The 14984-nt window shown below is 37.3% G+C and overlaps 1 protein-coding gene across 1 annotated transcript; it reads left to right on the top strand.

Moving 5' to 3' along the window:
• The first annotated feature begins 4712 nt into the window (after nt 1-4712).
• Nucleotides 4713-8559, top strand: LOC101155513 (taste receptor type 1 member 1-like). Its single transcript, XM_023956239.1, has 6 exons — nt 4713-4912; nt 5101-5395; nt 5714-6439; nt 6829-7035; nt 7330-7447; nt 7521-8559. The coding sequence occupies exons 1-6, from the start codon at nt 4713-4715 to the stop codon at nt 8447-8449; spliced, it is 2475 nt and encodes an 824-aa protein (XP_023812007.1). The 3' UTR covers nt 8450-8559.
• The last annotated feature ends 6425 nt before the right edge of the window (nt 8560-14984 follow it).

Here is a 14984-nt window from a genome sequence, read left to right as displayed (position 1 = left end):
TATTTTAACCTCAAATGAAACACATTGTAAGCATCAGTACCAAATTCTGTCAAACAAATCAACAAAAATATGATCAGATATAATGCATAGCTTTAATAGAGTGCACAGCAACCTTGGATAAATGTTGACATATGCATAATATGATACTTTGGACAAGCGATCTGCTACACTTGAAGAGTCCTTCATAGCTTTGTATATGTATAATTTGTACTTTTAGAAATATATACATGAATCATTGGTTTAAAAAAAAAAAATTTAAATATAGAAATATATAGAGAAACATTTCTGTTGGTTTTTGCTTTTGACACAGACACATCTAAGCTATTGTCATGCTTTAGGTCAGCTTTGAAAGCCCAGCAAAAAAAAGATGGGTGTGAACCACAGGATCAAAATGATAGAAAATGCAGAATCGGTCTCCTCTTACATTTATTTTTGCTGGGGTGATGATCCATCCATCTGTCCATCCTTCCCCACCATCTTTTGTCGGGTTTGGCTTTAATGAATCAGTCCTGTTAAAAATTATGAGAAATGTAATTTTTTTTAAATAAATGAAAATAGTAAATTGATATTTTTAGACGTTTTTTATAAAAGTAATGTGACCATAATAGGTGTCCCACACACACATCAACAACCAGACACAACCGACGACAAAAAACAAAATGACTGTACATAGACAAAAAACAAACAAACCAAACATTCTCAGGTGTTAGTATTGTACTCTGGTTTGTTTTTTTCTTTATTGTGTCCCTTTAAGGTAATCAGAGGATTTAGGTATCTGGTTTTCAGTTAAGTTTTGTAAGTTTTGTATTATTTTTGTTTTATGGTTTTGTCACGTCTTTGTTAAAATGTTTTGTTCAGATTATGATAAACTTTCTGTATCTGTCAAAAGCCCAGTCTACTCAATTTTGCTTCCTACATTACCTTTTTGTGACGATAATAAAAGACAATGATTGTATACTGCTGGCAGGAACAACAAAATAAAAACATAAAGAGAGGCAAAAAAGTGTTTGGCAGTCACAAATTCCACATTTGAAAAGTGAAATAGCCCTAAAATGTTCATTTTAGGTATACTTTAACTGTAAGAGACAAAATGGAGGAAAAAAAATGCCTTGACAGAGCTGTTACTACCGGTACTTTTTAAGAAACCCTTCTATCCTCCACTCATTGTGCTTTAGTCACAACTCCCCTTAGGGGTGGATTCAGGCTGTCTGCAGGCTAAAAATACACAAATCTGTAGGGGGCATCGGAGAAGCCTGCCAAGATTTTCAAGATATACAACTCATTGAACCAGTCGAGCAAAAATGTTCTTTCTATGGGCATGCTGCAAGCAATAGGTGAACATTTAGTACACTGTATTTATCCCATGAAGGGAAATTCTTTCTCCACATTTGACCCATCCCCTTGGGGAGTGGTGAGCTGCAGCCAAACCACGCTCGGGAGGCGGTAGCAAGGGTCTTGCCTAAAGACCCTCACTGGGTGATGTTAACTGCTCGCCATTGATATGGTAATTGCCCCCAGTATTGTTCATTCCCTTCCGAGAATCGAACCCTGGTTTCCTGCATGGTAGCTTCCCACCTTACCAACCGAGCTACCCAGCCGTTACTCAACACGTAAGGGTAGGTAAGAGTGAAATAGGTGAGACACAGGCATATGGTTTTTTTTTTTTTTTTAACTCACCGAACCCTGCCCACTGTCCAACTGGGGTCTGTTAAAGCTCTTCAACTAATAAGTGTGTGCAGCCTGACTGTTAGAAATTAGGAAGTTGAACTATCACAGTTAAGTTTGTGTTGGCGTCTTACAGGCACTTACATGTACATTTCGCCATCACACTATAGGGGCAGCATTTTTGCCGTCAGTACGGATTCACTTACCACACAAGACAACTGCACGTTCCATTTTCATGGCGTTCTTTAGGGTGGCTGCATCAACCACAAGGGAACAGCAAGACGCACCTGCGCTTTCTCCACAAGCCTGGACAGCACAAAAACCCTCTGCATCCGCACAAGTCAACCTCTTTATGGCCCTGGGCCTTGCATGACCTCATCAGTGCACAAAGGTGCATTCTTGAGCCCGGGTGTTCACACTGGACCTGCGCTACTCGATGCCAGTGAATGGCCTCCACCTCCAGTTGGAAGAGACTTGGTGCGAAACATAAAAGCAGTGCAAATCTTGCAGAACTTGCTGCAGGTTTTTTTATTTCACAGATCTAATCCAATATATGAAAGACTGCATTTCTGGCAGAGCACAATCTTCCACGAATAAAATAATTTTTGTTTATATTGTGGCTTCTCATTTTCTTTTTCTCATATGCAAGAAGAACTCTTCCCAAAAATTACAATAAATTCAGAGCAATAACGTACTGTATGCTACAGCAGATCCTTATCTGGAGTACCTTTGCAACCGGATGCACACTTTATTGGATTAGTTTATTGGATTTAAAGAAACTGTGTAATAATTACTTAAACAAAAATAGGCAGGTGCGTAAATTTGGGTATCCCAACAGAAACATGCCATCAATATTTAGTTGATCCTCCTTTTGCAAGAATGACAGCCTCCAATAGCTTCCTATAGCTTCCAATAAGAGCCTGGATTTTGGTTGAAGGTATTTTGGACCGTTCCTCTTTGCAAAACATCTCCAGTTCAGTCAGATTTGATGGGTTCCGAGCATGGACAGCCCGCTTTAAATCACACCACAGATTTTCAATAATGTTCAGGTCTGGGGAGTGATATGGCCATTCCAGAACATTGTACTTGTTCCTCTGCACGAATGCCTTTGTAGAATTAGAGCAGTGTTTAGGGTCATTGTCTTGTTGAAGTATTCAGCCCCTGCGCAACCTCAACCTTTGTCACTGATTCTTGAACATTGCTTGTAAGAATCTGTTGATACTGACTGGAATCCATGCAACCTTCAACTTTGACAAGATTTCCAGTACCTGCACGCACGGGCCACACAGCCGCAAAGCATGATCAAACCTCCACCAAATTTTAATGTGGGTAGTAAGTGTCTGTCTTGGAATGCTGTGTTCTTTGTTCGCCGAGCATACCGCCCCTTGTTATGTCCAAATAACTCCATTTTAGTTTAATCAGTCCACAGCACCTTATTCCAAAATTAAGCCGGCTTATCCAAATGTGCTTCAGCAAACCTCAAGCGACTCTGTTTGTGGCATGTGCGCAGAAGAGCCTCCTTCCGCATTACAAATTGTACAGTGCCACCATCTGCAGCCATATCACGTTGTAGGTCTTTGGAGCTGGTCTGTGGGTTGAGTTTGGTTGTTCTCACCATCCTTCACCTCTGCCTATCTGAGATTTTCTGGGCCGGCCACTCCGAGCCTTTGTTTGAACTGTGCCTGTGGTCTTCCATTTTCTCACTATATTCTTGACAGTGGAAATTGACAGCTGAAATCTCTTAGCAAGCTTTTTGTATCCTTCACCTAAACTATGATGTTGAACAATCTTTCTTTTTCCAGGAGAGGGGGGACGGTTGAGGAGATCTGGTCTAAGATCAAAACAGCTCTCAGTCAGTGCAGAGGGAGGGGGTAATCCTGAAAATGGTCAGGGACAAACAAATCCAAAAAACTTAAAGAACAAGAGATTGACTGAGACCTGAAGCAAAATAACAAAACAAAAAAAAAAAGCAAAGAACTATGAAAGGCTGGGCACTAACCTCATACATCTGCTCATGAAAACTAGTAGAAGACCTGCAATCAAAGGTTGAACAGCCACAATTTGTCCGTGACATGGACATGTTCCGTGTCCGTTTTGTATAGTTGTTCATCACAATATCTTCAGCCTGCTTTGTTCTGCAAGTTCTCAAGAACTCATTATTGTTCAAATGAACTTCATAGAAATGCCCAATATCATGAATCTTATTCTTAGATTGAACCAGGGTGATTGAGTAATGCAAGTTGTAGACGCGTCCTTATCTTCTCACTTTAGTATTTTTCCCCCAAGCAACTCAAAGGCAGACAAACATAAGAAAACTACTAAAACCAGCTTTTCTGAAAATGGGAAAAATTTAGGAAAGAAAAGATCTTTAACAAGCTTCCATTATTCTAAACATCTGTCCCTTTACATTCTCCTCATATACGGTTTTAACATTTAACACAAAAACGAAACAGTACGGCACTATATTTTCAATCATGCTTATTTTGGGTCACTTATTGCAAATTAAAAGTTGTCAGAAAAAGAAGTAGCTTATTATCATTTAGGCAGCTAGTTTTTCTATGGCTTTTTGAGGACACTAACCATGGGATATTTGCAAACACAAAGAGGCTTTTTCAGCTTTGAATATTGCCTGAGGATCTATAATTTCAGTGGAATTTTTCTCATCCAGCATCAATTTGCATGAGCCATGTTTACATAGAGGCACCTCGTTACAGTTATTTGTAGTTGTTTTTTTTACTTTTGATGTTTTTCATAAACTTTCTGCACACAAACTTCCCATTTTGTCATTTTTAAAAAGCACAAAATTCTTGTGCTTCTGGTCAAATGGACCTAAACTTAATAACTTTTTTCTTCAGGAACTTTTTTTACCAGGAAATAAATGCAAATTGATTTCCATGCTATTCTTTAACTGTTACTGTGTTTATGACATCATTCCCAATTTAAGTAATTTCTATTCTAACACAACCTGATTCATTCAGAGGAGTCTGTTAGAAAAAGGAGACTCTAGCTGAGCTGGAATTCACGTTAGCGTACCAACAGCTATAGCCATGTTTACATTGATCTTTGTTTATCTGTGTCTTTTGTGTTGTAACTTGCATGCAGAGACTGAATCCTTCTCCAAATCCTCAGAGTTTAAAATGAAAGGAGATTACCTGCTTGGGGGACTTTTTGATATTCATCACGTCAATGCAACTCTCCATCAGAAGAGTCTCCATCAGAACATCCCAGAAGCCATCATCTGTTCCAGGTAAGTTTTACTAAAATATGTAATCTGAAGAAAATATCATAGTGTTCTGAAAAGTTCATTTAATTGATTTTTGTTGTTGTTGATGAACTTAAGTTTTTGTTTTTTTTTAACTTACGGTGAATCTGTGTAGAACAACAAGAATAAGAAAATATCAAAAAATTAATCCTTCGCACTTTTCCTGTCTACAGTCAAGAGTTTTCACTGTCAAGTTACCGGAGGTTTCAGATGATGAGATTCTCTATAGAGGAAATCAATAATTCTACCAGTCTACTACCCAATGTGACTCTTGGCTATGAAATATTTGACCACTGCTCAGACACAAAGAATTTTCCAGGTATTTTCAGCCTGATGTCTGTTGATGGTTCAGTTCAACCTTGGAAAGAATCTGTAAACTTCTCTAAAGTGATTGCAGTGGTGGGTACAGACACAAGCACAGCATCACTGGCTTTTGCAGCACTGTTCATGAAGGACCTTGTTCCGATGGTACGTCTGCTTTCCTGTTTGATGTTCTCATAAAGTTCTTTTTTAACCCTTGTGCTATCTTAGATGACCCCACTGTTACTTTGATGTGTTCTCCTTACCATGACAAAGGTGGATAAAGGTGGAAAGATTTCATGTAATCCATGGACACCAGTGAGGTTCACAAATCATAAAAGAAAAAAGGTTTAGTGCACTGTCTAATGGGTCTAGATGACCCAACTCCCAATGTTAAAATGCCTAAGATAGGACAAGGGTTAAATTGTTAAATCAAAAGGCACATTAGTTTTTCTTTTGAACTGGTGTTGTTTTTTTGTTTTACAGATTAGTCATGGAGCCTCCAGTTCAGTTTTCTCCAGAAAACAGAATTTTCCATCATTCTTGCGAACAGTGCATCCTAATAAAGACGTCATAGAAATAATCTTGAGGTTTTTGGAAAAGTTCAAATGGACCTGGGTGGCTTTCCTCTACATTGATGATGATTATGGAAGAGATGGCCTGGATGTGTTTGTGAAAAAGATAAAGGACACTGAAATCTGCTTAGCATTCAGTTATGGTCTTGAAGAGGACACAGATTATACTAAACTTATCAACCAGATGGAACAACACAGGATAAACGTTATAATTGTTTTTACAACTGAGTGGACAGCTGAAAAACTCATTATGTCAGCCATCCAACAAAATGTTACCAACAAGGTGTGGATAGCAGTGGATGCCTGGTCTCTTCACAAACAGCTCCCTAAAAAAACAGGAATCAGAAATATTGGGACTGTTCTTGGGATTGCCGAGCCTAAAATCACAATCCCAGGATTTGATGATTTTATTAATTCCTTCAAAGCTCAAAATCAGTGTGAAAATCCAGAGCAGGATCCATTTTGTAACCAGAGGTGTAACTGCAGCAGCGTTAGCGCTGAAGATATCATTACAGCAGATCCCTCTTTTAATTTTCCTGTTTACTCTGCTGTATATGCCGTTGCCCATGCCTTACATGCAGTGCTGCAGTGTGGAGCTGGCAGTTGCAACAAGAGCATTAAACTTTACCCACACATGGTAAGGAAGCAAAGATTTCTTTACTGTCTTTAAAAAAGTGACAACCACAAAAAAATAAATAGATTTGCTCAGACTAACGAAAGTTTATATTTCTTTACATTGTTTTACTTCTTTTCACCTGAAGTATTCCTATATTTCAGCATTTTAGCACATGTGTAAAGTGTAAATCCAAAGAGAACATCAGCAAATAGGATATTTAAAAATGTCTTGATTCCATTGCCAATTTTTACAGTTTTTAAATTCTCTGTAATGTGTCATCAAACAAACTTTAACTTTATTTTGACATGTTCATTACATCATAATAACAAATATGAACATTTGCTTACAGTGTTTTAATATTCTGACAGAGATCACTTGAAGTTTGACAGATCCTTGTTTTTGTTCCATAGGTCCTGGAAGAACTTAGAAAGTCAAAGTTCACACTTTTAAACCAGACAGTTCATTTTGATGATAATGGTGACCCCAAGTTTGGACCCTATGCCATAGTGTTCTGGAATGAGAGCGGTGATGCAGAAGAGATCGGTTCTTATACATTTCACCCAGAACATAACTTTGACATTAATAAGTCTAAAATCCATTGGCATGGAGACAAAGAGGCAAGGTTTCCTTCCTCTCTCACTAGTATACTGTTTACAGGACAGAAAAAAGTATTCTTATACTTTAACTCCATATATCTAAGAATAAACAGCAATTTTTATTGGACAGAAATTACTTTCTATGAGATTAACAAAATATAGAATAAATGATGCCAACTTCTGAGGGTTACTTAAAAATGTTGAGGTAAAGCGTGATATTAGTTTTGATGCTAGCCTAAAAAAAGTTTCATTATTGTGATTACTTTTAATTCTATACTCAGCTATTGGTTTATATTGTGGTTTTATGTCTTGCAGCCTGAATCATTTTGTTCTAAAGAATGTCCTGATGGATTCATGAAAAAACAGGAAGGAGTCCACAAATGCTGCTTCAGTTGTACAATCTGTCCCAAAGAAACTTACCTGAACATTTCAGGTAAGCTAAGCTAGTTAAAAAAAACAGTGAAGCTAACACTAGCACACTAATGCTTTTGCATTTATGTTACCAGATCCTTATAACTGCATCAAATGCAAGGACACAGAGTGGTCTGCAGAGGGGAGTAAAGCATGCAATATACGGCAGCTGGAGTACGTCCGATTCAGCGATCCTGCTGCTATATGCATCATGATTGGGACCGTGATCTTATTGGCTTTCATTGTAGCCATATCTGTTCTCTTTGCCCTCAACTACAACACACCGGTTGTCCGATCTGCTGGAGGTCCAATGTGTTTCATAATTTTAGGATGCCTCAGTCTGTGCAGCTTCAGTGTTTTCTTTTTCTTCGGTGAGCCCAGTGTTGCGTTTTGTGTCTTAAGGTATTTTCCATTTCTGTTGTTCTACACTGTTTGTGTGGCGTGTTTATTTGCACGCTCCTTTCAAATTATTTGTATTTTCAAAATATCACCAAAGTTCCCAAATATCTGTAGGATTTGGACTAAATATAATATACACTGGATATTTATTTCTGCTGCATTTTTGCTCCAGGCCATTTTACTTATCAACCGTTTTTCTCTTGACCCCCCAAAACAAAACAAAGATAAATTTTACTTTGACAGAATTATACTGGGTTGTGAGGTTAACACATTTTTAGATTACATACTCATCTCATTTAGTTTAATATCTGTTTTAATTTTTCTTAGTTTTTGTTTCTCATATGCAGGAAAGGACCTTCCAAAAAATTACAATGAAGCTAAAGCAATAACCTTTTGTATGTTTCTGCTGATCCTTATCTGGGTTACCTTTGCAACTTACGAGACAGTTGTTCATGGAAAGGACATTGATGTTAGTCATGCTGTGGCAACACTCTCAAGTCTCTACTCTTTACTACTTGTGTATTTTTTACCAAGATGTTACATAATCCTTTTCAAACCTGAAAAAAACACTGAGCAGTACTTTCAAGATCTCATTCAGTCCTATACCAGATCATATAGCCAGTAGATTAAAAATACACAACTCTGAGAGGTTGTTGACAAGGAGCTGATGGCTTTAAGCCTTCTGAGTACCTTTTACTTTAGAATTTAGACTTTTTTTCTGCTAACTGTTGTTCCCCTGTCAGTTTATCCCTTCAGGGGTTGCAACAGCATTTCAGATTTGCAGGTGACCAAATGTGACCAAATGTGTTTAGTTGTTTAGCTGTTTTACTGTGTTTTACCGTGTTTTGCCGAGTTATTTAATCCTACTTTGCTCAAGTCTCTGCACCATGAGGGAGAAGGAGGGAGAGGATGATGAGTTTATATTGCACCCCTACATTACAGTACTACATTATCAATGTCGGAAAATCCCTACATGAACGTAAGCGCCAAACACATACTGTTTTGTTGTTTTTATTGTTATAAAATGAGTATATCTGCCGGCTCAAACTTAGACATATGAGAGTTCAAGAATTATAATTCATTACGATGGAAAAAATATAAAATAAATATGTAAATTTGAGTTGTATTAACAATTATTGAGTTTTATAGACGTAAGAAATTAGCTTGAATAAATTTAACTCAATTACTTGTTACTGTTAGAGTGCGATGTCTGTAATTATAGACAATCTTTGTTTTGGAATACGTTCAGCATGTGTAAACGTTGTTTTTACGTGCAGTTAAAAATAAAAAGGAAGGCGGGACCCCTCATCTGTGAGTGAAGGAGAAAGACGAAGTGAGTGGGTGACTGCACTTCAAGTGAACAGAAATTGTTTCCTGTGTCCATTTGTGAGAACTAAGTAGCAAACTCGGTGTGTGGAGAAGAAGGATGTCTTTGACGGCTGCAGCGTCGGGAGAGAGTTCCCAGGCAGCGAGAGAGACAACGGCTGCGCGAGAGCCAACAGTTACCAATAGAAGTAATTCGTTTAAGTTGGAAAAATTGAATAAGTCATATATATATATATATATATATATATATATATATATATATATATATATATATATATATATATATATATATATATATATATATATATATATATATATATATATATATATATATATATGCGTCACGTGAAAATCGCAATAAGATCAGAAACTCGTGCGTTTACTTTGTCTGTTCTTCTACTACAAGCAGAAACTCTTTTTTTTTTTTTTTTTTTGCTGATGCAGCTGTGTGGATGCAGCTGTGATGGACGTATAATCTTCATATGGCGTCATTAAAATCTCAGACTCCGTCTCACTGAAGTATAGCGCTTTCTTTTTTTCTCCACGCGTTTCCATAGTGACTCCGGAAATCGGCGATCTATTGAGAATGTCTTTATAATAATGGATTGGATTTATCTGCGCTTTTCAAGACACCCAAAGCGCTTACATTATGTCCATTATTCATTCACTCCTCATTTATACTTGGTGATGGTAAGCTACTGTGGTAGCCACAGCTGCCCAGGGGCAGGCTGACAGAGGCGTGGCTGCCAGTTCGCGCCTAAGGCCCCTCTGACCATCACCGGGATCATTCATGCGCATTCACACAATTCAATCAATGGACGACCCGCTCAACCACCTGAGCCACTGTCGCCCCAATGTACTAGACATGCACGTGCATTAACCCAGGGTTACCAAATCGAGCGTAATTACGCCAACTCATATCCGGTCTTATGGAACCGACATACCCCGAGTAAGCAAGTTCAGGCGGATTTTAGCCAGAGTTCAGGATTAAAGTCAGGCTAGTTTAAACATGCTTCCTGGAATACCCCCCCCCCCCCCCGCCCGCCCGATTTATGGTGTCAAATGTATCCCAGTAAAATTCAAATTCAAAGTCAAATGACTTCAATAACAAGTCGTGGGGCGGCCGTGGTGCAGCGGTAGGGCGGTCGACCCATGATCATAATATTGCAGGTTCGATTCCCGCCTTGCACGCCCATGAGTCGAAGTGTCCTTGGGCAAGACACTGAACCCCACCTTGCCTCTGGTGGTAGGCAGGCGCCTGTGTTTGGCAGCGGAGCCGCCATCAGTGTGTGACTGGGTGAATTGGTCTGTGACTGTAAAGCGCTTTGTCCTTGTAGGAAGAAAGGTGCTATACAAGTATACGCCATTTACCAAGTTAGAGGAAGGTGTATTGAGCTGTCATCATTTTCTTTTGTAAAATACCAAAGTCCTTTTTTTGTCACATATGTCAATTTAAGTAGAAAGTTCAAACTCAAACCTTGATGAGGCTTTGTCTTATCATCTGTAGTCATCTGCCAGTCCATAAGTGTCTGCAAACAACCAAAGTTAAATGAATCTTTATTTGTTATCAATTTAATGACATTGTCCTATAATACACCCACAGTTAAGCTACTTGATTTAAAAAAAAAACACATTCTGTATCTATAATTTGAAAAGGTTTCCCAAATGAAGAGAAATGATATTTGTTATGTCACAAAATCTTTACAACTTTTTTATTTTATTCTTATTACGTTTTAAATCATTACATGTATGTATATTCTTGCATTTAGCAATATTAAGGTACATTAAGTGTAGAGTCCTTTTACTCACTTTGTGCATAATTTGTGTTCTTTGTTTTGTTTTTAATTTTTAATCATTTCAAATATGATAAATCTGTGTAGCTTCATCAATAGTATATTGATTAATTCACAATAAAAAATAAAAAATATGAGCCACATATGTATTCACATAATAACATGTATACCTTAAAAATGTTTTCAACATCTTTTTTTTCATATCTGCCAGATGATTCACATCATTTACATAAAGATAAGTTTTCATTTATCATTAAGTTGATCTACTTTTGTCTAATAAATTGTTTTGTCTTCTTTTTTCATTGGGATGTGTACTGGACAGTGAAAAGAAAAACAAAATGCCCCCCCCCCAAAAAAAAAAAAAAAACTTAAAAAAGAAGTGGGTGGTTGTAAACCAGATTTGACAAAACCTCTATAGGAGTTTCAAATCGTTACAGTAATTTATGCTCTTTTTTTAAATCTCTACTTGTATTTGTTATTGTTTTTTGTTTTCTACATGTTCCATGCAAAAAGACTGTTTTCTCAATGTCTTTCGAGATTTAAAATTGACATGTTGTTTTAAATACAGCAAATGTGACACACTCAATTGATAAGAAAAACAGGTTTTGACCAGGTTAAGGTACTGTCAGTTGGAAGTTTTTGCCCACCATACACATGAACTATTATTTTCTTGGGAATAAATTAGAATATAGAAATATATAGAGGAACATTTCTGTTGTTTTTTCCTTTTGACAAAGAAACATCTACAATCCTTTAGAAGATAAGTCACCCTGTGCAACACAGGATGATTACGTTGGAGCATCTGAACTTAATGGAAAACATTTTAAACAATGCAAATCAAAAATTGCATTTTCTATTGTTATACTTTAGGCCACCATTAAACAAATGGGCATTTGATCCTGTGGTTCACAGAATCAAAATGATGGAAATTGCAGGTTCAGCCTTTTTCCCTCCATCCCCCTCCCCTCATCACCATCATTTAGTTTGGGGAGATGATAGCATTAGACCAACAATGGTAGGTTTAGCATTTATGAATCAGTCATATATTAAAAGTTGTGAGAAGTGTAATATTTTAAAATAATTGAAAATAGCAAGACTTTTGAAACTTTTATGATACACAATTTTTGTAAAAAGTAATGTGACTATAATAGGGGTCAACTAAAGAAACACATACATCAACAACCACACCAAAACCAAGACAAAAACCAAAATGACTGTACTGAGACAAGAAACACACAAACTAAACATTCTCAGCTGTGAGTATTGTACTCTGGATTGTTTTTTGTTTTTTTTATTGTTCCTTTAAGGTAAGTATTGAGGAGTCTGGTTTTCAGTTAAGTTTTGTAATCTTTTTATTTTATGGTTTTGTCATGTCATTGTTAAAATATATTTTTTCAGATTATGATCAATTTTCTGTATTTTTCAAAAGCCCAGTCTACTAAAACCTGCATCCTACATCACCTTTTTGGAATTAGACACAATAAGACACAACGTTCCTTATAGGTATACTTTAACTATATGAGACAAAACGTTAAAAAAAAAAATTGACAGACCTGTTACTACTTTTTTGAGAAATATTTCTATCCTCCACTCGTTAGGTTTTAGTCACAACGGCCCTTAGGGGTGGATTCATGCTGTCTGCAGGCAAAAAATACACTAATCTATAAGGGGCATCTAAGTAGCCTGCCCAGAATTTCAAGAAAGACAACTCGTTAAACCGGTAGAGCAAAAATGTTCATGCACAGTTTTTCTACAGGCAAGTTGAAAGCCACAAGTTGTGGCGAACACTTAACATGTGTAGCCAAGTGGAGAAAAAGCAAAGGTACATGGTTCTGCCACTAGAGGGCTCTCCCTGCATTGATACTATCTTAGATGACCCCACCCCTGTGCCAAGGACTGCGCCCATCAGACGAGATAGTTTTCACCTTTTGAAGGAACGCATGCAGAGGCCGCGGGTTCGAGCCCCGCACCGGACACGTTCGAATTGTGTGTTTTTTTTGGCCTCGTGGCTTTCTTAACCTCTTCTGCCAAGTTTGCCAGGCCTCATAGCACATGAGAGTTGTTAATAATGGAATTATAAACTATATAAAATTAATAATGGAATTATAAACTATATGCAAGTTAAGATATTTTTTCACCTCATTTTTACAGTCACTTTATTTTTTTATATTTATATTCACCTTATTTGTTGGTTTTATTCTATTTCATTCTGTAATTTTAAGTTAGATTCCTTTAGACGGGAGTTTGAAGAGAAAATGAATTTAAATTTCTATGTATTAGAAAACATTATAGAGATTGACAATAAAGGTTACTTTGAATCTTGAAACCGAATGAAGTGTATAATTAATGTACTACAGCAGCATAACAGTAAAATTATTTTTTTCAAAAAACAAATACAGTTGTAATGTATTGACAATCTTCTAAAATCTGTTGATTTAAAAGATGAACACAATTTAAAATACTCAAGTGCTCATGTAAAAGTTCTTTAATGCAAAGACCTCCGTAAATGGCATCCATATGACAGTTTCTATCCAAAAATTCAATTATTATATTTTGATCAAATACTTAAATATTGAAATAGGAAATTTAAACGACAAAAACAACTAAAAGCTTAAAAAAAAAACAATAATTCTTACAGAAAACACCAACAAAATATTATAGAAAAAATATATAAAAGATGTTATCATCATTACGATGTTTAACTTTACAAAAAACAAAATCTATATAGAAAAGCACAAAAATAAACCAATAAAAAAACAATAGGTGCTTCGGATGTGCAAATTTTTCTGTGCAAGGACTGCTCTGCTTGTGGTGGTGCTGGTGGTGGTACATTTAAACAAGAAAGACTACTTGAAGCTTAAAAAACACAATAATTCTTACAGAAAACACCAACAAAATATTTTAGAAAACATATATAAAAGATGCTGTCATCATTACAATGTTTAAAAAAATATATAAACCAGTATAAAACATTAGGTGCTTTGGATGTGCAAGTTTTTCTGTGCAAGGACTGCTTTTTGTTTAAAGTGGTGGTGCTGGTGGGTCATTTCCTCTCTCTTTTTTGCCATATCCACGCTTCTGTAGCTCAGCCCTCCAATTGTCAAATGACTGAGTCTCTGTTGCTTCACAAAACCAGTTCCCAAAGTACTGACGGTGGGAGGGTGGCTGTCTGTTTCCACCGCATTTGCTGCACGTTATGGTTTTTGTTTTTTTTATGTATTTCCTTTTCATAATACCCATTTTTTCTGCTTCCATTTTCTGCTTTCGGTATTGTTGTGTCGTGTATGGCGTGCTGGAAAGAGGCTGAGGTGGTGGCGGCACAGCAAGTATGATCGGCACGGCAGGAGGAGGCATAACAAAACTGAACGGGACATTTAAAACGGGAGGAACCAAAACCTGTGAGGTGGATCCTGATGGGATGATGAAGGGTGTAGAACTCAATTGGGGTGCTAGTGCCTGCAGCTGTGGCTTTGCCTTAAGTTTTGCCTCCCCAGCAGTGTTGGACGGAAGCACAAAAATGTGCGGCTGAGCTGAGGTCCCCATCTGTAAAGGTGTTCCTTTCTGGAGTGGATCTGGAAGTTTTTCTGTAGCTGCCATGGAAGCAGCAGGTTGTGGGATGCCCTGGTTTAAATGAGTTTTTCTTGTGCCCGGCACCGCCTGCTGTACCTGTAAATATGTGCAAAAACAAAAGGTTCAACAATAGAATCAAAACAGGGTAACAGCCCCAGCTGCCTTTGTGTTTATAAGATGCAAGACATATGAAAAAGCCCCCCCTACTATTGTTTGATCATTCTAATTTACTTACCATTGTGTGACTGTAGCAGCATTTACTTCTGGGAGCTGGATGGTGGTCTCGCTCATAATTCTCGCATTTGAGACGACGCACTCTCTAATCGTCCTGTACATCCGCACCACCATAGTGAACCGAGAAACCTTCTTCCCTTCGCATCGGACGGCGTTTGGGTACAAAGCACAGAGTCTCACAAAGATGGCCTCTGACACTCGGTTGATAAAACACCTCAATGAAAAAAGAGGGGGAAA

Source organism: Oryzias latipes, chromosome 7 (genome assembly GCF_002234675.1).
Source record: "Oryzias latipes chromosome 7, ASM223467v1".
Classification (NCBI taxonomy): Eukaryota; Metazoa; Chordata; class Actinopteri; order Beloniformes; family Adrianichthyidae; genus Oryzias; species Oryzias latipes.
This window is presented reverse-complemented; position numbering and strand designations above follow the sequence as displayed.

Excerpts from the sequence above, each read along its gene's own strand:
- LOC101155513 (XM_023956239.1), top strand. The coding sequence starts at position 4,713 with ATGTTTACATTGATCTTTGTTTATCTGTGTCTTTTGTGTTGTAACTTG. Across the intron at positions 6,440-6,828 it reads TTAAACTTTACCCACACATG|GTCCTGGAAGAACTTAGAAA; the intron begins GTAAGGAAGCAA and ends TTTGTTCCATAG. Across the intron at positions 7,036-7,329 it reads ATTGGCATGGAGACAAAGAG|CCTGAATCATTTTGTTCTAA; the intron begins GCAAGGTTTCCT and ends TATGTCTTGCAG.